The 23,841-nt window shown below is 52.2% G+C and overlaps 1 protein-coding gene across 1 annotated transcript in view; it reads left to right on the top strand.

Moving 5' to 3' along the window:
- Window positions 1-9,809: 9,809 nt before the first annotated feature.
- The window catches only part of LOC108523283 (cell wall protein DAN4-like), a gene marked incomplete at its 3' end in the record, with an annotated part of 34,399 nt that continues 20,367 nt past the window's right edge, over window positions 9,810-23,841 (top strand). Inside the window, exons 1-2 of the mRNA XM_017863810.1 lie at window positions 9,810-9,931; window positions 10,714-10,931. Of these exons, the coding sequence (XP_017719299.1) occupies window positions 9,810-9,931; window positions 10,714-10,931 (340 nt within the window). The remainder of the gene's footprint in view (window positions 9,932-10,713; window positions 10,932-23,841) is intronic.

Raw genomic sequence — 23,841 nt, 5'->3', positions numbered from 1 at the left:
CCAGAGGGAGTATGAGTCCCGTCGGTCCTCAGCTGGCCCTCAGCCAGCCCTTATGGGGAGCACAGCTTAGTTGTGACAAAGATGACCTGGGCCAACTTGCCTCACCGCACCCAATGGGAGGCTCCCTAAGGCAGGGGGCTGGGATTCTTTTGTTCTTCGGTGACTCCCCTGCACCCAGCACAGTGCTAAGAACACAGCCAGGGCTTACTCAATGATCTTCAAATGAACCTATGGGTTAATAAATGAGCAAAATGGCCTGGCTTGGTGCCTCAGTCCTAGGGTTGGGATCACATTTTAATGGACCAGGTGGCCCGGGCGCAGGGAGGGTATCCTTAGAAAAGGAAGTGGCTCAAAACTTCGTGGTGGAGGGCGGTTAAGGAGCTGGGGATGGGAATGAGGAGGCAAGCCTGGACTTGGGAGTGACACGGTGGCTGCCTTCCAACATCTCAGCTGCTGCCCCAGGGAGGGGGTGTGGGGAGCTGGCTGGGCACGATGAGGAACCAACGCTTGTTAAATATAATAATTCAAAATGCCTAACAGTTTGTATTGTCAAGAAACATCATAAAGTTTGGGAGTTCTCAAGTTCTCTATCACTAGAAGAACTCAGCCAGGGCTGGGCAGGGCTTGGCGGGGGCGACTGCAGAGTCGTATTGTACAACTTTTTTTTTTTTAACTACAACTCACATAAAAATACATTTCAGCCTGGGGTGTGTTGGCTCATGCCTGTAATCCCAGCACTTTGGGAGGTCGAGATGGTCGGATTGCTTGAGGTCAGGAGCTCAGGACCAGCCTGGGTAACATAGTAAGACTGTCTCTACACAAAAAAGTGTTTTTTAATTAGCTAGGCATGGTGGCACATACCTGTGGTCCCAGCTACTCAGGAGGCTGAGGTGGGAGGATCACTTGAGCCCGGTGGTTGAGGCTGGAGTGAGCCGTGATTGCGCCACTCACTCCAGCCTGGCCAACAGAGCAAGACACTGTCTCAAAAAAGGAAAAAAAGACTCGTATTGCAGTTTTCTACACATGCAGACACACAGCCTTTTGCAATGCCTGGTGCTTGGCACAAGCCCAGGGAAGGCTTCAAGCCAGTTGGCCCCCGGGGTTCCTTTGGGCCTGGGATTCTCTGAAGTCCCCGCTCCTTCCTGCCTCCTTCCTCCCTGTATTCCTCTTGTCTCTTTACCAGCAGTGGCCGTCTTCTCAAGCAAGTCAGACTTCTGTTAATACCAACCTGAGAAAAACTCAACTGGGAAGACAGAGCTTCATTTTAAAAGCTCACAAGACTTTTGTATTATAAAATAATACTTTGACACTATTGACAAGATTGACAAGCAAAATGAACAAAATGAAAGTTACCCCTAATCCTACCACTCAGAGAATGCTAATGTTACACGTTAGTACATTTAATTCTGGGCTTTTTTTTTCATGTTATGTAGCTTTAAAAAAAAGTTGGGATCATATTGCATAAGCCATTTGATAAACATGTCACTTCACAATGTTTTATTACCTTTCCCCCGATTGCCATACACAGTAGATCTTTGAACAACATGGGTTTGAAGGGGGCAGGTCACTTACACACACATTTTCTGCCACCTCTGCCATTCCTGAGGCAGCAGGACAAACCCCTTGCTCTCCTCTTCCTCCTCCTCAGCCGGCTCAGTGAGAAGTCGATGAGAGTGAAGACCTTCGTGATGATCCACTTCCACGGAATGAATGACAAATATATTCTCTTGTTCTTATGATTTTCCTAACAACAGCTCCTCTTCTCTAGCTTACTTTACTGTAAGAATACAGGATATAATACAGAGACCAATTACATGTTAATTACCTGTTCATGTCATCAGCAAGGTTTCTGGTCAACAGTAGACTATTAATAGTTAAGTTTTTGGGGAGTCAAAGGTTATCTATGGATTTTCACCTGCATGGGGGTTGGCGCCCTTTTACCCCTGAATTGTTCAGTGGTCAACTGTATTCTTCCACAAGATCAGTTTTAAATTTTGTTTATTTATTTACTATTTATTATTATTACTATTTGAGACAGGGCCAGGCTCTGTCGTCCAGGCTGGAGTGCAGCGGTGCCATCCCCACTCACTGCAACCTCCGCCTCTGGGACTCCAGAGATCCTCCCACCTCAGCCTCCCGAGTAGCTGGGACTACAGGCGCATCCACCATGCCTGGCTAATTTTTGTATTTTTAGTAGAGACGGGGTTTTATCGTGTTGGCCGGGCTGGTCTCAAACTCCTGGGCTCAATTCATCTACCTGCCTTGGCCTCCCAAAATGCTGGGATTACAGGCGTGAGCTGCCACTCCTGGCCTTCCACAAGATCATTTTTAATGAATATTTTATATTTCATTGCACTAACGCATTATAATAACCAAACTCCAGTCGTAAGCCACCAGGTAGTTTCCAAGTGCTGCCATATGCAAACATTTTTGTATACTTGGCTGGCTATTTCCTTTGAGTGAATTCCTAGAAGTAAATTTTAAGGAGTAGAAGTGGAATCTTAAGACTTTCACCATGTCAGGCCGGGTGCGGTGGCTCCTGCCTATAATCCCAGCACTTTGGGAGGCCAACGTGGGTGGATCACTTGAGGTCAGGAGTTTCAGACCAGCCCAACTAAAATGGTGAAACCCCATCTCTACCAGAAATAAAAGACATAAGGCCGGGCACAGTGACTCACGCCTGTAACCCTAGCAGTTTGGGAGGCTGAGGCGGGAGGATCGTGAGGTCAAGAGATTGAGACCATCCTGGCCAACATGGTGAAACCCCGTCTCTACTAAAAATACAAAAATTACCTGGGCGTGGTGACTCATGCCTGTAGTCCCAGCTACTCGGGAGGCTGAGGCAGGAGAATCGCTTGAACCCGGGAGGCAGAGATCATGCACTCGAGCCTGGGCAACAGAGCGAGACTCTGTCTCAAAAAAAAAAAAAAAAAAAAAAAAAAGACCAGCCTGGGCAACAAAGTGAGACCCTATCTCTTTAAAAACTAAAATAAGATTTTTAAAAAGCGGATCTCACATTTAGATGAATCTAATATAATAATAACTGTGTTGTATGTAATAAATGCTATGATATAACGTCACAATGTATTATTAGGTAATATGTATCAATTATTATAATGTGGATATTGGAGCCAACATTTAACTCCTCTCACACAGTCACATTACATCTGGGGTCTGCAGGCTTTAACGGCTTGGAGGGTTGGTCTAGTGTCAGAATTTAGGAAGCCCTCTGATCCGGGTTCCCCTCTTTGCCCTTGTGTGTTATGTTCGGCAGTAGGGCTGACTCAACCTCACTGCTTCTGCTTCTCAAAACTGCATTGTCTCAAACAGGCTTCTCTCCGCACCTCGAAACCACAGTGCTGGAAGAAGTTACCACCTTGCCAACTGCTGCATGAAACACCTTTACCCGCGTGTGACAAACACCTTTACCTGCCCATGAGAAACACCAGCTCATCTGACCCAGCCAGTTTGCGAGGACCCTTGAGGGGACAATAGCCTCCTGAGCCTTGTGGCCATACCCACCCCCTCCCTGTTCCAGAATTATTCCCTCAGCCAGAATCAGGCGTTGTCACTCCGTCGTGTCTATGATCGGGCCTCCACCCAGAACAACCCTAGACTCTCCTCCTAAAGAGTTTGTTTCTCTTCCCATGTCCACATTCGGGGGGCAGGGGCAGGGGCAGGGGACGCTCACATTTGCTGAGAGCCTGCGACGTGCTGAGCTGACAGGAATGACGTCTGCTCTCCCGACTGTGCAGACGCGGAGCCTAGGGCTCAGCTAGGAAGTGGCTTTGCCTGCAGTGACTGCAAAGCTCCTGCTCTTTCCCTGGCATCCACTCTGCCTCCTACAGCTCAAGAGCGGCCCCTCTCTCACCCTGCTCCTCCAGCGGGAAACCAGGAGGGCCGGGCTAGATGCTGCCCGAAGGCTCGAACCCTGGGCCTCGCCAGGTCCCGGCAGCTTATGCTGTCCCTGGCACCTTGGGGCCAAAGCTGGCTCCGGGCCCTGGAAGCTGAGCTTTCATTTCAGTGAAATGTCCATGCAGGCTTATCAGTCATCACCCTCTTACCCCCTCCTCCCGCTCCAGGAAGTGTGAGCAGGAACTGGGGCCGAGGACTGAGAACACTCCAGGCGCACCTGAGGAAGCAGTGTCGGGGTGGGGCTTGGTGAGAAGTTCCTTTTTCCTCTAAAGGGAGAGTCTGGCCTGTGTGGGCTAAAGAGAAGATGTCTAGGTCTGGCTCCTCCTCACCTGGAGGGCATGCGGGGGTCACAGGTGGGTGAAAAGCAGGCGGACGCACCTGTCTGTGGAATGCTTGAGGTTTAGGTGGGGTGCATTTATTTTTAGATATACTGTCCTGTCTCTCTCCCCTCTCCCACCCTTACCCTCTTCTCTGGTTACAGAAGGAAATGAGGGAATGTGATACCTTCCAGTCAACCGGTCCACCTTTGAGAGAGCTGGGCTGAAATCATGGAGGCAGGTGTGGCCAGCACCACCTAGGCCCTGCTCTTCTGCCCTCCTGGGCAGGGGAGGGGGTGGTCTCAATATGGGCTTGATGAGCTACAGCTGGGGGTTCCTGGGGCTGCCATCTGCCCGGCCTCATGACCTAGGAAGTTAGATCGAGAGATAGTCAAGCTGATCGCTCAGTCACGCAGCCTGGCTCCTGACTCAGTGGTGACAAGAGCCGAGATGTGGGGGATTTCCAGAGCCAGCCCAGGGTGACATGGGCACACCTGCTGGTCTTCCCAAATAGGTCATTATTCGGCAAGAATAATCTATTGTAATGACCCATACACCTACCCTGCCCCAAATTTTCTTCAGGGAGGTTGTACTGGGGTGAATACGTGTCCCCCAAAATTCATGTCACTCAGAACATGACCTTATTTGGAAGTAGGGTCTTTGCAGAGATTATTAGTTAAGTTAAACTGAGGTCATGCCCAATTGAGGCAGAGCCTAATCCAGTGACTGGTGTCCTTATGGGAAGAGAAAACAGAGACACACGCACAGGGGAGAAGATGGCCACGCAACACGATGGAGGCAGAGGCTGCAGAGACACGGCTGCCAGCCCGGGAATGCGGAGAATGGCCAGCCACCCCTGGAAACCAGGAGAGAGGCCAGAAGGGCTCCACCCCAGAACCTCCGGACGGAGTGTGGTTCTGCCCATGCCTTGATTTTGGACTTCTGGGTTCCAAACTGTAAAAGAATAAATTCCGGTTTGTTTGAAGCCACCAAGTTTGTGGACACTAAGACAGAGGCCTTCCTGGATGGCCCTCACTGAGGCTTGCCAGTTGCCCAGCACACACCCATGCCTGGGACCAGACCCTGGTGCTAAATGCTCCTCCCTCCATGTCTAGATTCCACTAGCTCGTGACCCTGTGGGGGCATGGGCCCGGCACACAGGGCCACGTGGTAATGTGGCCGTCGCATTGCCAGACTGCCCCTCTGCCTGCATTCTGCCTCCCCGGGCTCACCAGCCTCCTCTTCTGTCCCCTGGCCAGCTTCAGCTGGTGACTCCCCTCCCCAGGGAGCAAGGGGAACAAGGAGCAAGTCTCACTTTCCAGCCTAATGGGTTAATCTCACTCCCTTTTTTCTCTTTTCAAATGTTGTCTGGATCACTTTCTGTAGGATAGTCACCTGGACTCAGCACGGTTTCTGGTATCAAAATGAGAGGCCTGACAATTGGTCCTGTTTCATGGCTGGGAGCTCACCCAGGAATGAGCTGGGATGGGGAGGGGGTCTCCATCTTTTCCCCACCCACCTGCAGAGTCCTTAATCCACCTATCATTTTTAGGCCTCCTGAGTAATTATTCTATTTATTTTATTTTGAGATGGGGTTTTGCTCTTGTCGCCCAGGCTGGAGTGCAGTAGCATTATCTCAGCTCACTGCAACCTCTGCCTCCCGGGTTCAAGTGATTCTCCTGCCTCAGCCTCCTGAGTAGCTGGGATTACAGGCGCCCGCCACCAACATTTCTACTAAGTTTATATTTTTAGTAGAGACGGGGTTTCTCCATGTTGGTCAGGCTGGTCTTGAACTCCCGACCTCAGGTGATCCTCCCGCCTCGGCCTCCCAAAGTGCTGGGATTACAGGCGTGAGCCACCGCGCCCAGCTCCATCGTTGGCTTTGCCTCCACCATGAGACCATCAACATTAAAAGAGATAATTGGCCACAGGTATCAAAAAAAGTGCCCGACGTCCTGGACAGAGCGAGCTCATGTACATGGGCTTCTGACTGTAGGAGAAGGAGGGTCAGAGCCGCCGATCAGAACACACCAGCTCTGCTTTCAGGTTCAGGAAATGACCCTAAACACAGAAGGCGCTCTGGGCACAAAGCCTCTTCTCCAGGCATGACCCGTAACAGGGACAACCGTGAATAACCCAGTGTCCAAGTTGGTTCAGTTATGGTGGCAGCCAATGCAGTATCACGTGGCCTTCGGAAATGTGTGAATGAAGTTTTGTAATAATGGGGGAGACGTTTAGGTTTAAAGTTAGGTGGGGGCCGGGCATGGTGGCTCATGCCTGTAATCCCAGCATTTTGGGAGGCCAAGTAGGGCGGATCACAAGGTCAGGAGTTTGAGACCAGCCTGACCAACATGGTGAAACCCCGTCTCTACGAAAACACAAAAATTAACCGGGCGAGGTGGTGGGCGCCTGTAGTCCCAGCTACTCGGGTGACTGAGGCAGGAGAATTGCGTGAACCCGGGAGGCGGAGCTTGCAGTGAGCCAAGATCGCACCACTGCACTCCATCCTGGGCCACAGAGTGAGACTCCGTCTCAAAATAAATAATAAATAAATAAATAAATAAATAAATAAATAAATAAATAAAGTTAGGTGGTAACGAGGAGGCCAAACTATATCTAGGATATGACAGATTTAAACTATGGCTATGAGCTGTGTTTGAGGAAAAAGCCAGAAATCTCTCAACGCATTAGTGGGGTCGTTCTAGGGTGGTGAGACATTGATAATGTTTTTCTTCTCTCTACTTTTAAGTATTTTCATATCTCTATAGAGAGTGTGCATTACTTTATAATGAAAAAAAACCCAGTAAACTTTATTTTAAAAGATGGCTTTTGGCCTGGGTTGGGCTTTCTGTCAGAACCCCACGTTGGAGAGCTTTGTGGGCCCACCCTGCCTGGGAAGATGGCCCACCCCCATTCAGTCCCCACGGTGGCCACATGTACATGTCTGCTGTGGCAGAGGTTCAGCCTGGGATCAGCGGCTCACTGGGAGCCAGGAGTGTGCAAAGGCAACCAGACGGACGTGGACGCTCAGCAGCAAGACAGAGAAGGCGCCGGAAACCCGGGCTCTGGGACGCACCTGCCGCTCGCCGGCTGTGCCAACGAGGGCCTCCCTTCCCCCTGGTGATGCCCTTCTTTTGCTTTGGAGCTCAAATTCCAGCTCTGTGACTTAGTGTGTGGTCCGGAAAGCTGTGATTGTGGAGTTAGCACTCTCCAGTTTCACCAGATGGCCCGACCTGGCCCGTGACTCGGGGATGATGGGCGCACGTGCTCCTCTCCTGGCACCTCGGCGTGCTCACACGAGAGGTGGGGCAGCGCGTTGCACTTCATGGGACCATGGGGACAGGCTCAGGGCCTGGCACTCTAGTGACCGGCTTCACACTGGGTCACTGACTAGAGAATCCACACGCCTTTTTAGTCCACACTGAGTAGGCACATCAGACTTAACATCCAGCTTCCTGCTCGAGCTCAGCCTGGTTGTCCTAAGTTTGGCAAGATTGAAGTTTATTCACAGCACGAGGCGTAAATGATATAAAGGCAAGCAATTTTAGGGGACCCAAAAAACTAGGGACTCCTACTTAGGGAACTTAGAAGGGGAATCTCTCTTGGAGATCTTGACTTTGCTGCCTCAAACCCAGCTGTCTAAAGGCAAGTCTGGGAGAATCTCATGATCTTATCCTCGCTCCAATTTACTCACACCTCACATCCACACTCAGCTCTTCCTGCCCCCCGGGGAATATTAACTTACACCTGACTTCAGACTCCTGCCCCTGTGCAAACCCAGCAGCATGCAGGCCTAGGAGGTTTTTCGGCCACAAGGAACTAGAGAAGCCACTCATTTTGTCCCCTCTCATTCACCCCATTCTGTCCCCATCAGATGCCTTGGGAGGGGAGAAGGAAGGACAAATGGGTGTCCCATGATCCAACCCAGATGAAGAGAGAGTCATTTATCACAGAGACTTAGACGCATTCTAACCCTGGAAAATGGGTACGTTGAGGGGAGCTGGAAAGCAGATGGGAAACGGGCGTGGGCAGGGAAGAGGTGAACAGGAGTGCGCATGCCTGGTTCTCCAGGATCTCACGTTTCTAATCAGAATCCTGTAAAACTCAAAGGGGATGCAGGAAAGACATGGGCCTGGAAATTCACTTCCAGACTCCTCCTGTATCCTGGCTTTCCTCATTTGTGTCTCCCTCCAGGGATGATGCCTGGATGGAAGGAGGAGCCACGTTCCTCCACAGGGGTCCTAACAACAGGCGTCCTAACAACAGGTGTCCTAACAACAGGGGTCCTAACAACAGGCGTCCTAACAACAGGCGTCCTAACAACAGGGGTCCTAACAACAGGCGCCCTAACAACAGGCATCCTAACAACAGGCATCCTAACACTCCCACAGCCCCTCAGCATCTACAGCCTCACTCCCACCCTACAACATTTCAGATAGGTGTCATTAGCCCCATTTTACAGATGAACGAGGAAAACAGCTCGAAGGGGCTGTGACTTTGTGACGACTCGGTGGCAGAGCTGGGATCGAGCCCGGGTTTGTAACACCCTCCTGGAGTCCTGGCCTTCACAGCAGCCTCCAGAGAGAAGGCCTGTGGCCTTCCTGGCATTGGAAAGTGGTCAGCTACCTGTGTTCGGTCAGCAAGATGCCCAACTCTTAGTTTGGTCTCACCTGGATGCTTCTTTCTCCTCTAGAGATGGAAAACTGTGGTCCTGAAAGTGTCACCAAACACAACCTGAGGAAAGGTAATGGGGGAACCCACAAGCAAGAGCTGACATAGAAAAATGACCACAGCAGGGCGCGGTGGCTCACGCCTGTACTCCCAGCACTTCGGGAGGCCGGGACGGGTGGATCATCTGAGGTCAGGAGTTCGAGACCAGCCTGGCCAGCATGGTGAAACCTCGTCCCTACTAAAAATACAAAAAAATTAGCCGGGCGTGGTGGTGGGCACCCATAAATCCCAGCTACTCAGGAGGCTGAGGTGGGGGAATTGCTTGAATCTGGGAGGCGGAGCTTGCAGTGAGCCGAGATGGTGCCACCGCACTCCAACCTGGATGACAGAGCAAGACTCCGTCTCAAAAAAAAAAAAAAAAAAGCAAAATGATCACAAAGGTCAAGCTGGGCCTTGGTGTCTGCAAATTCCCTCCAGTAGTGCCCTCCTGCTGCCCTGCCCAGGCGCCCACAGGATGCTCCACATCCCTCTTTACCTTTATGACTTTCTTACCTCCAGGAAAGAACAGGATCAGCTCATCCATCCAGAGCTGGAGGGACTGTTAGGGGACCATACCACTTGCCCACGGTATCCTGGGCGTGCAGGCTTTGGCCTTGGGCCATGAACGGACTTTCAGCTTCTAGAAGCAAGTGATCACAGGGCCTCCATGACCCTCGGAGATGGCACCACGGCGTCCGCTACCTAATCCTCGCTGGACAAGGCTGGCTCTGCTCCGGAATGCAGAAACCCCGATTCCTCGTCCTGGGCCCCCACGGTGTCTGAGTGTCGGCAGTCCCTGCTCTGGGACCAGTCACTCCACAGACACCCCACGTTCAGGATTCAAGTCTTGAGGAACCAGAAGCAGAGATGCACACTGTGGCGAAGAGCGGAGCGGAGGTATCCCCGTTTGCTTTGCAGAGAGTTACACCAACTGCCCTCTTCACCTTCACAGCCCTGCTTGGGGGTCCTGTGTCTCTTCACTTGTGCCTGTGAGTTCCAAGAGGTGGAACTCGGGTGAGTGGAGCCCCAGGTCTCCAGGAGCAGCTCCACCTCCTCATAGGTTACAGCTGCGTTGCTCCCTCCTACCCAGGTTCCGCCTTCAACCCACTGCCCATGCCAGCTCCCTCGGGCCAGTCTCCCACACTGTCCCAGGCTCCCTGCACCGTAGCTCTGGCTCCCTGCCCTGGAAAGAAGAAGTTCACCATTTGGCAAGGGTCTGCCACGCATCTGGGGTCTGCCACGCGCCTGCCCTGAGGGTCTGCCATGCATCTGGGGTCTGCCATGCATCTGCACTGAGCAGATATTCTAAGCACAACACCCCTTTCCAAAAGATGGCATACAGTGCATTTCTGTTCCTGCCCCTCACCCCTCACATGGTTCCCCCGCTTCCTATTTCCCTGGGGTCTGCTTAAATCTCACTCTCTTTCCCCCATTCATACACCCCCAAGGTCACTCCCTCTGCGGCCCTTTCTTCCCCATTCTTCCCAGAAGCCCAAAGTTCTGGTGGGACAGGGGCAGCCCCTGGGGAGGGAGGAGAGGGCCCAGGAACCCAGCCAGGAGGGTGGCCCACCCATTTCCTGTGTGACCTGTTCCCGTCCCCCATGTCTCCCCCCGTGTCTCCTCCCATCCCTCCTGCCACTCAGCTCAGGCTGGTGAGGAGCAGAGCAATGGGTGCACCGGTATTTTCTTTCCTGGTGGGGGAGTGGGGTGGGGCTGAGGAGAGAAAAGCCTGATTGGTGTGGGGCCCCGCCCTCTTTTGTCCTCTTCTCAGGTTCTCTGGCCCCTTCAGAGAACCGCACTTGGTTCGGGCCAGCCGCTGGAGGGGACAGGCTCACGTCTGCTTCTCACACTGCAACTCCTGGGCCGTGGAGCTTCCCCAGGGAGCCAGAGGAACTTTTGCGGCAGCCATGAAGGGGACACGCTGGAGGAGGGTCCCCTGGGTGTCCCTGAGCTGCCTGTCTCTCTGCCTCCTTCCACATGTGGTCCCAGGTAAGTGATGGAGTGAGCAGGTGAGGCTGGCTGCGGGGAGCGCATGGGGGGACTGGGAGCTGTCAGAGAAAGAGGTCCGGGGAGAGAAAGAGAAAGAACAGGGGAAAGGGAGACAGAGAAGAGGAAGAGAAGAGAGAGAAAAAGAGGGAGAGAGAAAGGAGAAAGAGATGAATGGGACAGCATGGGGGGAGGGTGGAGAGAGACCCAGAGAGGGAAAGATGAGGAAGAAGAGGGAGAGAGAAAGAAGAGAGGGCCAGACAGTGGCTCACTCCTGTCATCCCAGCACTTTGGGAGGCCGAGGCGGGCGATTACCTGAGGTCAGGAATTCGAGACCAGCCTGGCCAACATGGAGAAACCCCGTCTCTACAAAATATACAAAAATTAGCTGGGCGTGATGGCACATGCCTGTAATTCCAGCTACTCGGGAGGCTGAGGCAGGAGAATCGCTTGAACCCGGGAGGTGAAGGTTGCAGTGAGCTGAGGTTGCGCCATTGCACGCCAGCCTGGGAGAGAGCGTGAGACTCTGTCTCAAAATTAAATAAATAAATAAATAAATAAGAAATAAGAAGAGGGGAAAAGTGGGGAAGAGGAGGTGTGAATTGGCAGATATGGGACAAGATCTGAGGGGAAAGACAGAGAGAATGCTCGAAAGAGAGAGAAAAGAGGACAGAGAACCAGAGAGCAGCCCGGCGGTGTCTGGAAGGATCTATGGAGGGAGCCAGGGCTTACTCGCGGAGAGAAAGACAGGCAGAGCCAGAGCAAGAGGGACAGAGTCAAGGAGAAAGATGTACACCGCTGTGTACAGAGCCAGGGGTGGAGGCGATGCCGGGAAAGCTGGGCGATGAAGACAGAAGAAAACGCAAATAAAGCCGCAGGGTGAGAGGACGAGACAGGTGAGAGACAGACAAACTGACGCACCCTGGGAATGGAGAGAGGAGACGATCAGGAGACAGCAGCCACCGAGGGCAGCGACAAGGAGGAGAGGCAGGCCGCCTGGAGGGCGGTGTGGAGGAGGCGGCAGGGCGGAGAGGGCCAGGAGGTGCTGGCCGTGAGCTTCTTGCCTCTGAGCTTGGGTTTAAAAGCTTCCACTTGGGTCACGGCCTTGCCTGGGGCTCGTAGCCTGGCACTGGCCTTGGCCTCCTCCGTGTACAGAGCCGGGAGGGGAGGGATGCCAGGCCTGTGGGAGACGTTCCCTCCGGGGCCCCCAGTCCTCTTCCCCACACCTTCCAGGCTGCCCCTCTGGCTTCGGGACCAAGTGTCATTCTGTATTTCTGGGTGTCTGAGTCTTCGGGGGAGCGTCTGGGGTCCAGGAGAGGGTGAGGGGTCCGGAGTTGAAGCCAGAGTTCGAGTCTCAGCTCCTGCCCTGCCTCCACAGCCGGAAACATCCACCGAAGGAAAGTGGTTCTTGGGCGCATTTTCGAGGCGCCTCTTGGGAGTGGGTCAGAAGGGGAATGCCCTGGAGAGGCTGCAAGAGAAACTGGGCTGGTGAAGTGGAACATTCCATCTCAAAATGTTTCAGGACTTGGCTCAGGACAAGCACCCCCACCCCACCCCGGCCACACACCCTCGCTCGAGTGCTCATCCCACTGTGAGGACATGGAGGCCAGAAGGAGCCGCCACACGGCCTTGCCCTGCAGATATGGTTGAAGGGGTCTCCGTGGGAATCGCGACTCCCAGAGCGAGGCTGGGGCTTGGGGCGCCAGGGAGGCAGCTTGCCTTTAGGAGCCCCAGTGCCAAGTCTTTGCCATGAACCGTTATGCTCCCTGTGACCAGGCCCCGCCCCGTGTCTCCCCAGGGCCCCGGTCCCCTGTGTAAAGAGCCGTGGTGAATGGCTTGACCTCCTGACGCCTAAGTTCTTGAGTTTCAAAATCTGTGATTTAAAGCTGACCACAAATGTGTTAGGTACCAGCTGGACACTCAGCTCCATGTGGAGCCAGGAAGCTGAGTTTGTAGAGAGGAGTCCAGAGGGGCAAGACCTGGGGTGGGCGTGGAAAAGCAGGGGGCATGGCCTGGAGAGGGAGTGGAGGACAGTTGGTGTGCAAAGGCATCTCCGTGGCGACCCAAAGAAGCTAGACATGCCCTGGAGTGCTGAGTCCTTTGCGTCGTTAAGGGGACCAAGTGGAGCTGGGCCAGGAGAGGAGGTGGCAGTGGCTGGGAGATGGCACCCACACATCTGACCGGGCATTACCAGGGCCTTGGCAGGAAAGGCAGTCACCAACAGTGGGCAGGCGGCCCCCACCCCACAGGGCAGCCAGCCAGCCCCATTCCTTTTGGCTCCCTGAGGGGGCTTACAGATGACCTGCCTATGTTTGAGTCTAGGGTCTGTTTGCACACTTGCTGGCAGGACCCTCACCCAGGCTGGGTCACACGGAAGCCCCAGGCCAGAGGGAAAGCCCAGGGTTTCCACAAAGGAGCCGCCACAGTGAGGGTTTCCTTAAGGAACAGCCCTGGCTCTCAAGGGTTAACGATGAGGCACAGCAGACAGAGGTGGGCTGGACGAGGACAAATGGAAATTTGGTGTCTACTGGTGGCCCCGGGCAGGAGTGACTCAGAAGGAAGCCTGGCTGTCCTGGTTGCATGCCCCAGGAAAGGGCAACTGGGTTGAAATAGGCCTTGGTCTCCAAGGGTCACTATCAGTGACCCTGGGGAGGTGACAGGCTGGAGCAAGCACAGGACAGGCAGGGGAGGAGACGCTGGCCACAGCGCACCCTGAGGGGAAGGATCTCTATGGGCTCCTCCTCGGAGAACCCGCAGTCTGTCTGTCGGTCTGGGAGAGGCCACCTCAACTTGCCACTAAGGACACCAAACTCTCCCTAGACCCCTCTGCCCCTCTGGGAAACCCCACTGAGCTCCAGGACACTCAGAAGGAGAGGATCCCGGGACAGGAGGTCCTGCCAAGAAAATCAGCCAAATTGTGGCCAACGACCAGCAAGGGGCACAGCAAAGAGCAGGAGCTGAAACCCAGAGGCCCAGCACCAGCGACGCCCTTGGCAGCCCGGGGAACACAGGCAACGCCCCTTTGGCTCTGGAGTCTCAGGGTCGTCGGCAGACTGAGCCCAAGGGGAAGGGCTACTGCATAGGGTGGTCACGAGGATGGAACGAGACAGCATCCGGTGTAAAGTAGAAAAGTCATAAAGGGCCGGGCGCGGTGGCTCACGCCTGTAATCCCAGCACTTTCGGAGGCCCAGGTGGGTGGATCACCTGAGGTCAGGAGTTCAAGACCAGCCTGGCCAACCCCGTCTCCACTAAAAATACAAAATTTTGCCAGGCGTGGTGGCAGGTGCCTGTAATTCCAGCTACTCGGGAGGCTGAGGCAGGAGAATCGCTTGAACCCGGGAGGCAGAGGTTGCAGTGAGCCGAGATCACACCACTGCACTCTAGCTTGGGTGACAGAGCAAGACTCCATCTAAAAAAAAAAAAGAAAGAAAGCTATAAAGACACGTTTGAGAGAGAGGCCTGGGAAGAAAGGGGAAGGAGGGTGACAGAACCCGGAATGGCATGGGCACTGGTGTCGGCCCAGGGTGACATCCTTTCATCTAAGGATCCTTGTGCCTCTAAAAAGCCACCCTGTGCTTCCTGTGGGTTTGCAAGGGCTGGCGTGGCGTATTCAGAATGTGGCTTATTGCGTGAACGGACCCCAAGTGCCAATCTTGGCCTGAGAGCAGGGCTCGCTCCAGCAGACGGCTCTGCCTCACCGCTCCCTGCCTGTGAGTCCCGCCACACCCTTGGTTTCTGGGCTCAGCTGTGGAGACAGAGGCTGGCCTGGCAATGCTTGACACGCAAGTGGTTTGTGTCTTCATTGCCAAGAGAGGACAAGAAGTGCCTGGATTCCGTGTGCCCAGCGGGTAGTTTTGCTACTGGGTCTGTCCTCTGGTGTCACCGTGCCGTTAAATGCTCAAAATATGCACATCATGTAGCTCCCAGAGCCACTTCTCTGAAGGCCTGAACAGGGACCTTTTAGGCTCTCTCTCCCCCTAGTTTCAACCTTTTACCTTAAATATACATATTTCTACTAGGCTGAGTTCATGCCCCAGTGTGTTCTGAGAAATTGAGTCAAAATAACTGAATCTGTCGGCACTTCATAGACGGTTTTTTGTTGTTGTTGTTGGTTTTTTGGATTTGTTTGTTCGTTTTTTGAGACAGAGTCTCGCTCTGTCACCCAGGCTGGAGTGAAGTGGTGTGATCTCAGCTCACTGCAGTCTCCGCCTCCCGGGTTCAAGAGATTCTCCTGCCTCAGATTCCCGAGTAGCTGGGATTGCAGGCGCCGCCACCACAGCAGCTAATTTTTGTATTTTCAGTACACATGGGGTTTTGCCATGTTGGCCAGGCTGGTCTTGAACTCCTGACCTCAGGTGATCCACCCGCCTCAGCTCCCAAAGTGCTGGGATTACAGGTGTGAGCCACTGTGCCCGGCCCTACTTCATAGAGCTTTAAATGCCTTTTCGCCCTTTTCCTTGAGACTCTGAAGGGGCCTCAGGAACTGGGTACTGGTGTTGCACATGAGGCCCTGCAATGGCAGCCCTGCTGGGAGGACAGGAGGAAGGGCACTGGCCTGTGTTGCCGGCAGCTCCACTCCCCACGTGTGCGTGTTTAGCAACCACAGCAACATGGACTCTCTGTGGAGATACCACCCCACCCAGGTTGCAGTTTGGGTTCCAAAAGTCCAATTGCCAGTGGATTTTGGGGGAATTTGGAATAAGAAAGAGCCTAGACTTTGGAGTTGTTCATTCACTTGCAGAATTTCTACTCATGCCAGCTGCTCTGGACAGGACGATGAATCCGTCACGGTTCCTGCTTTTCAAAGCTCTCTAAGTGAAGTGACTTGTTTAAGGTCATATAACCCATAAGTGAGGCAGCTGGGACTAGATCCCAGGTCTCCTGCCTCACTGCAGCATGGAGCCTATCAGCATCTCCAAACCAGCCCAGCCCACCAATAGAGGGAAGAACAGAAGCATTCACACACGCTGCTGAGACAGCCATTCACTCATTCATTCATTCATTCATTCATTCAACAACCATTTAGGAAACGCCTGCCTTAAGTTCCTGACATTGTTCTAGGACACAGCACTTGATGCACACAGTGAAGAATGAAACAGGCGTGGCCCAGTCTCTTGGCGCTAAAATCTTGGTGCAGACAGACATCAAATAATTACAGAAATGTTCCCAGCTGCACATGTGGGAAATGCAGTGTGGGGAAGTTCAGGGTGCTGAGAGCTGCATTTTGAATGGCCAGAGAGTACGGGAACTGCATCTGACTGACAAGTCAGGAAGGCCCCTGTGAGGAACTGCTGTGGGGGGAGCTGAGGCCTGAGGCTGAGGACAGCCGGGTGGGAAAGTGCCAGGCCTGAGCAGGCAGAGGCGGAGCTCATGGAGAGGCAGGAAAGAGCTTGGCCCCTTGGAAGGCTTGGAAGAGTAGGCAGGTGTTAGATCGCACAGGACTTTGCAAGCTGTGGAATAGATTATGAATTTTATGTTATTTTATTTATTTATATTTTTGAGACAGTCTCACTGTATCACCCAGGGGAGAGCAGTGGCGTGATCTCGGCTCACCTCAACCTCCACCTCCAGGGTTCAAGAGATTCTCGTGCCTCAGCCTCCCGAGCAGCTGGGATTACAGGCACACGCCACCATGCTCTGCTGATTTTTGTATTTTTAGTAGAAAAGGGGTTTCACCATGTTGGCCAGGCTGGTCTTGAACTCCTGACCTCAAGTGATCTGCCCACCTTGGCCTCCCAAAGTGCTGGGATTCCCGGTGTGAGCCACTGTGCTCAACCCAGATTATGGATTTTGAGTAACTAAAATGACAGACAAGGCTGGGCATGGTGGCTCATGCCTGTCACCCCAGCGTGGTCACAACGCTGGTCACAGTTGATTCTGGGGCTGATACACAGATAGCATTAGCTCCCCACAAGGGCGGCGGGGCCGGCGGTTCAGCGTCTGCACGCCTTCCAGGCCGCCTGCCGGCTGTGTGCGGGCGAACGTTCTCCTCAAGGCCATCCTTACCGTTGGGCACTTCCCTTGGGCTTACACTGCCCTGCCTGAGGCAGCCTGGCAGGGGCCCCACCAGGCAGGAAGTAATGCCAGGAAAGTGGAACACTGTGGGCGATATGGCTTATGGGTTCCTCACCTCCGGTTCCAGGAAAAACCCGAGGCAAACAGACCAGATGCTGGGAATAAGCCTCAACCCACAGCACTTAGGAAGCCGCAGGCTCTGTTGTTTCTTCAGGGAGTGGCTTCACCCGTCTTGGAATCTGCCTTCCGCCATTGTCACTCATGCTGCTGCCACACCTTCTCCCGAGCCAACAGCACACCTGTCACCTCGGCACACCTGTGGAGCCACCAGAGGGACCACCTGGGGAAAACCATGCCTACTGCCACTCAGCCTTCACATTCTTGGAGCCCTAAACGACATGAGGCCGCTGCGGGGCGTCTCCCACCTGAGGCAGTTCAAGGAGAGAAAGGAACTACCTTGATAGGAGATCTCTGGCTGACGCGATGGCAGAGGCTCGACGGAGGCTTCGAGGACTCAGATGTGGGGAACGTCTCTACCTCAGTGCCAGCTCCAGTGCCCTCCTTGTCCCTGGATGGAGCCTCCTCCTCTGAGAGAATGTCTTAAAAACTCTCCATTTTACTCGATGACACACGTGTGTCTTCTCACAGTGACCTTGTCACCTTAAGGGGTCAACAGCCTTCACACTCACTCTAACATCATCCCAGAAAAGAGACACCAGGAACATTGGCAAAAATACCCGTGTCACAGCGTCCATCCCAAGAATGTGCCTGGCTCAGCCTCAGGCTCAGAGACCTCTGCATGTGGCAGTCCAAGAATCTGGGGCAAGGTCAGTGACCGTTTCTCCATCCTTGCCTCAGTTCTCCACCCACTCGGTGGCAGTCCCAGAGCTGAGCAGCTCGCAGCTTCCGAGCAGCAGCTCTTACCCTGAGCCCCCCGCCCTGCCACTTCCAAGGCAGGTAATATCACTCAGTCTCTTCAAATCTCGATTTCCTCACCTGTGAGGTCGCTGTTAACAAGATGAGCTGTAAAGCACGAACACGCGCACGAGCTGTGAACATCTGCATTATTCATGGAGTCATAATGTGCCCACGAGAAAAGGAAGAAGTCCTACCTCCCTGGTCTGCTCATCACAAGTCAGCTGACCCTCAGTAACTCCAGACCCAACACAGATGCAGAGTTTAATTCATGAGGTCTGGTAGGAAGAAAGTGAATTTATTAACCAAAACTAGCAAAGGGGAAGCAGCCAGATTTCTACTTAAAGTAGCTGCTTTAATTTTCAGTGGGGAAAGCATGGGTTTCCAAAGGAAAGCCTTGATAAGGAAGGCACGCAAGAATCGGGCTGAGTCCTGTGTCCACGTGTCTTGTTCTGGTGGCTCTTTTGGGTCCCAGTCCGTCTGGACCTCGTGCTGACATTTATTTTAACAACGGCCGGATTTTAAGGAGCTGTCTTGAAGTAATTTCTGGGATTTTGCAGGTGGGTTTCCAGATATGGTTTGTCTCTTTCAAGATTTTAGCCCTTGAAACTTTTAGGAAGACACATAGTTTGATCCTCGCACATAGTTAGGTAAATGGAAGGGAGTGTATACAGACGGCGAGAAAAGGGAGGGAGTGTACACAGACGGCGAGAAAAGGGAGGGGTGTACACAGAGGCGAGAAAAGGGAGGAGGTGTATACAGACGGCGAGAAAAGGGAGGAGTGTACACAGACAGTGAGAAAAGGGAGCGAGTGTATACAGACAATGAGAAAAAGGAGGGGCATGGAGTCTATTTTTAGCCTAAGGAAAATGGTCTTTGCAGTTCCCTCAAAGTTATATTTGGAAACCCAAGAGAAAGGGGAAAGAACTTTAAAATGCATTTTGAAGGTAAGCTGCCGGCTACAAAACTGAAGACAATGTCTTCCGCAGAAACGAGAAGTCCTTGGCGTGGCCATTTCTTGTTACAGGAGCTGCCCTGCAGGTGCACACAGATGCGCTGGAAGTCCTCTTTCCTCAGTCACAACCAGAGGAAGGTCATTTTCGCCCAATGGCCTCCCTCTGAGGATTCTGGTTTCTGGCATCCGTGTCACAATGGCAATGCCAGTCACCAGCCTCTGACCACCAGACCCAGGACCTGTGCAGGCACCTGGGACCTACCCATGGCCCAAGGACCTATGCAGGCACCCAGGACCTACCCATGGCCCCAGGACCTACACAGACACCTTCCAGGGCAGGCAGGGCAGGCCATTTTCCAAAGTAGTTCAAGCTAAGGAGACAACAGCAGAAACCCTCCCTCCTGGCCCTGAGAGCTGAGGATCAACCCACAGGGGTGTGATGGAGGCTGAGAGCAGGGCTGCGGAACCAGAGTCAGCAGGGGCGTGAGGAGGCTGCTGCATAGTCCGAGTGACAGGGAGGAGGTGGCAAAGCAAACAAGAGGATCTGATGGGCAAACACTTGGGAGAAAGAGCAGGCTAGTACTGACTAGGACACTGGGGACAAGGAAGAGGAAGCATCGAGAAAGGCCCAGAGCTTTCTGGGCTGGATGTCCTTGGGGAACCTGTTGTTAAATGAACAGAAGGAAGGAGAAGCTTGGAAGGAAAGATTGACCTGGACCTGCTGCATTGCATGAGCTAGGCAGGAAATCCCTGGGAGGGGAGGCCAGCATATGGGTGGGAAGTCAGGGAGAAGCACAGATTTGTAAGGCGTAAGAGTAGACACAGGGTGGCCAGAGAGGGAGGGGCAGCAGGAGAGGGAAAGCGCTGGAGACATGTCATTTGGGCCTGGAGGGGAGGAGAGAGGCGGCAAGGGGAGTGGAGAGCCCGGGAAAAAGTGGATGGTGGAGCAGGACCCGTCAGCTTCAATGAGGGTGAGGCTGGGTGGTGGCACGGGGCCGCCAGCCAGGGAGAGCACGTTGAGGTGGGGGCTCAATACACATCTGCCAAATTCATGAACGAATACATGGACGGGGCCGAATTTACAAGACGCGCGGGGACTGGAGAAAATCGTTCTTGTGGTTGGTTGGGAAGGAGATTCTGGTAGCTCTGAGGAAAACGGCTTGAGCCAAGTGCCTGAGGTGGGGGCAGAGCGAGCAGCACGTGGTAAAGAAGAGGCAGCGAGGGGAAGCCCATCCTTCATGGTGCTGGAGGGCAAAACAGAAGACAGGGATGAGGACGACACAAATGGATGAGAGACTTGTTTTAGGCCAAGAGACACCTAAACATGGTCACAGGCGAAAGAGAAGGAGAAAGGCAGAAAGAGCATCAGAGGCAGAGCAGTGAGCCCTCCGGGCAGGAGGCAGCCACAGGGCCCCGGGGAGGGTGTGGAGAAGGCTCTGGGCATTGAAGGAGATGAAGGGCATGGCTTTGGTCCTTTCAGTGAAGTAGAAAATGGAGTGTCACCGGGAGAGAGGAGAGACCTGTTTTTCTCCAATATCAACTCTTTACGCTCAAATCTCCCAGCTGTCTGCTCTGCAAATTTATGCGTTTGGCCAGAGTGAGAACAATAAGTTTCCATTGTCTGACAGTCTGATGGAACCTGACGGGCCTGGCTTGCATCCTGGTGACAGTCAAGGTCAGTTCATTCTGGCCAACACTTGAGCAGCAAGAACAAGGCTATGAATATTTTTTAGAATAAAACTTGATCAAGGCTATGAATATTTTTTAGACTAAAACTTGATCAAGGCTATGAATATTTTTTAGAATAAAACTTGATTAAGTCTTCAAATTTCTCTGCCTTACAACTTCAGGAAGATGGTTTTAGCTTACAAACATTAAAAGTGGATACTATCATTTTATTTGAAGGGCAGTATTTCTTAACATGTGGTCCATAGACCACCTATACCAGGATCACTCTGGGCATGTGTTAAAATGCCTAGGCACCCTGCTTTTTGAGAACCACTCTTTTTTTTCAGAGAAGGGGTCTTGCTCTACTGCCCAGGCTGGAGTGCAGTGGCCGTATCTCAGCTCACTGCAAACTCCGCCTCCCGGGTTTATGCCATTCTCCTGCCTCAGCCTCTGGAGTAGCTGGGACTACAGGCGCCCGCCACCTCGCCCGGCTAGTTTTTTGTATTTTTTAGTAGAGACGGGGTTTCACCGTGTTAGCCAGGATGGTCTCGATCTGCTGACCTCATGATCTGCCCGTCTCGGCCTCCCAAAGTGCTGGGATTACAGGCTTGAGCCACCACGCCCGGCCTAAGGGCAGTATTTCTTAACATGTGGTCCATAGACCACCTATACCAGGATCACTCTGGGCATGTGTTAAAATGCCTAGGCACCCTGCTTTTTGAGAACCACTCTTTTTTTTCAGAGAAGGGGTCTTGCTCTACTGCCCAGGCTGGTCTCAAACTCCTGGCCTCAAGCAATCCTCCCGCCTCAGACTGTCTATGCTGGGATTTTAGGCATGTGCTACCATGCCCAGCTGAGAACCATTTTCTTACCAAAAATAACTCTCCATAGTCTCCCCGTCCACTAGGATTTCTTTCTTTTTTTTTTTTTTAAAGATAGGTCATACTTGAACACAGAATTTCTTACCTACAAATAACCTACTCAAGTTTAGTAGATTGAGTTACCTGCAAACTGCTTTCCTAGATAGCTGAATAATCAATCTGCGGCAGGTGTGGCTTCAGATGTTGAAACGACGGTGAAAGACAAATGCAATAACTGTGGTTTTGTCATAACGAATGCTCATCTCTTCCTCCTCACAAGCCCAACAGACTGAGAGATTTTGACAGCGCCTTCTCCCCTAGACAATAAAACTATGCCCTCCGCATGCAGTGACTCACTTGTCCTCCTGTTTGCGGCAGCAGGAAACTCTAACCAACTCAGCTCAAGATGAGCAGCTTCTCTAAATAAAGATTTAAAAGGGGGACTATCAGGACATAGCCTGGTTTAGCAAGATTTTCTTTCTTTCTTTCTTTTATTTTTTTTTTTCTGAGATGGAGTCCCGCTCTGTTGCCCAGGCTGGAGTGCAATGGCACGATCTCGGCTCACTGCAACCTCCGCTTCCCGGGTTCAAGCAATTCTCCTGCCTCAGCCTCCCGAGTAGCTGGGTTTACAGGCACCTGCCACCATCCCCTGCTAATTTTTATATTTTTAGTAGAGGTAGGGTTTCATCATGTTGGCCAGGCTGGTCGTGAACTCCTGACCTCAAATGATCCACCCGCCTCGACCTCCCAAAATGCTGGGATTACAGGTGTGAGCCACTGCACCTGGCCGATTTTCAATAGATGCTATGAAGCAAAGAGCAGCAGGTGAGGGATGGGGCCGGTCCTGGATCGTGCCCCTGTATTCACAGGCCGGGGATATGGGGAAACAGGCACACTCTCGCACACTGCAAACAGGTCTGTACATTGGCACAAGCTTTCTGCAAAGAAATTTGGCAGTATTTCTGTATTAATAATATGAAAACTTTTATAACAGCATTAACCAGTAATTCCAGTGATAGAAATTTAAGTTAAGGAGATGAGCTGAAATAATGTAAATGAAACATTATACACGAAGATAGTCATCAGGGCTTTATTTAAAATAAGCAATACATTGGAAACATTCTAAATGTCCAACAGTAAGTTAACAATATGAGCTTTCTCTACGATGACTTATTATTTAATGTTTAGGCTGGGTGCGGTGGCTCACACCTGTAATCCCAGCACTTTGGGAGGCTGAGGTGAGCAGATCACCTGAGGTCAAGAGTTTGAGACCAGCCTGGCCAACATGGTGAAACCCAGTCTCTACTAAAAATACAAAAAGTTAGCCTGGCATGGTGGCACACACCTGTAATCTCAGCTACTTGGGAGGCTGAGGCAGGAGAATCACGGAGGTGGAGTTTGCAGTGAGCCAAAATCATGCCATTGCACTCCAGCCTGGGCAACAAGAGCGAAACTCCATCTGGAAAAAAAATGTTTAAAGGCTATGTCCAATATTCCATAAGGGCATGGACACACAGAACCACACACACACACACACACAGTGTCACACATACATACTAGCAACACACAAACACACAGAACGGGCATAAAGTAAGATGTGTTAAGGAGACATTGCGAGCAGGAAGCGGTGGAGTCCACATGGCCTCGGAGCTCTCATCGCACAGAGAGGTGGGTACAGTAGACACACAGCAGGATGTGGTCCAGGAGAGAGACCTCCTCCTGTTGAAGGGAAATGGGAATGGTGACAACGCTTCCAGTGGGGAAATGGCTTTGTTAGGAAGGAGGCCACCAGAGCCCAGCAGGGGAGTTTTACACCCTAGATTTTACTGTGGAGCTGAGCTCCTCCAGCCCCGAGCCAGCTCTTGTAGGACTCCAAAAGGGGAAGCAAGGAACTGCCCTCCAAGACATAAAAGATGTGCCTCTTCTCGGGCTATGTTTACAAAGCTAGTATCTTGAAGAAATGCTCATATCAGGTATGGCTAAAAGGCAGGACACAAAATTATGTATACTGAATAAGTTAAACTATATATATATATATGTTTTGTTTTGTTTTGTTTTTTTGAGACGCAGTCTCACTCTGTCGCCCAGGCTGGAGTGCAGTGGCACGATCTGGCTCACTGCAAGCTCTGCCTTCCGAGTTCACGCCGTTCTCCTGCCTCAGCCTCGCAAGTAGCTGGGACTACAGGCGCCAGCTACAACTATATATTTTTTACAGCATAAAAAAATCCTAGAAGGAAGCCTTGTCTAGTAGCAAGATTATGGGTTTTGATCTTTCAACTATCTAAATGTTCCCAAATGCGTGTAACCAGTGTGTGTGTTTTCTTTGGCATATTTCAATGCAGTTGTACAATTTTGTCCACAAAGATTACGCACGTCTTTTGTTAGATTTATTTTATGTACTTTTTTTTGGTCACCATCATAAACACTATAGTCTTAAAATACTTTCTCTTTCACTGATATATAGGAATGCAGTTTTGTTTTCTTTTAATCTTGTTTTGAG

The sequence above is a fragment of the Rhinopithecus bieti genome, unplaced genomic scaffold (genome assembly GCF_001698545.2).
Source record: "Rhinopithecus bieti isolate Rb0 unplaced genomic scaffold, ASM169854v2 scaffold_3471, whole genome shotgun sequence".
NCBI lineage: Eukaryota > Metazoa > Chordata > Mammalia > Primates > Cercopithecidae > Rhinopithecus > Rhinopithecus bieti.
This window is presented reverse-complemented; position numbering and strand designations above follow the sequence as displayed.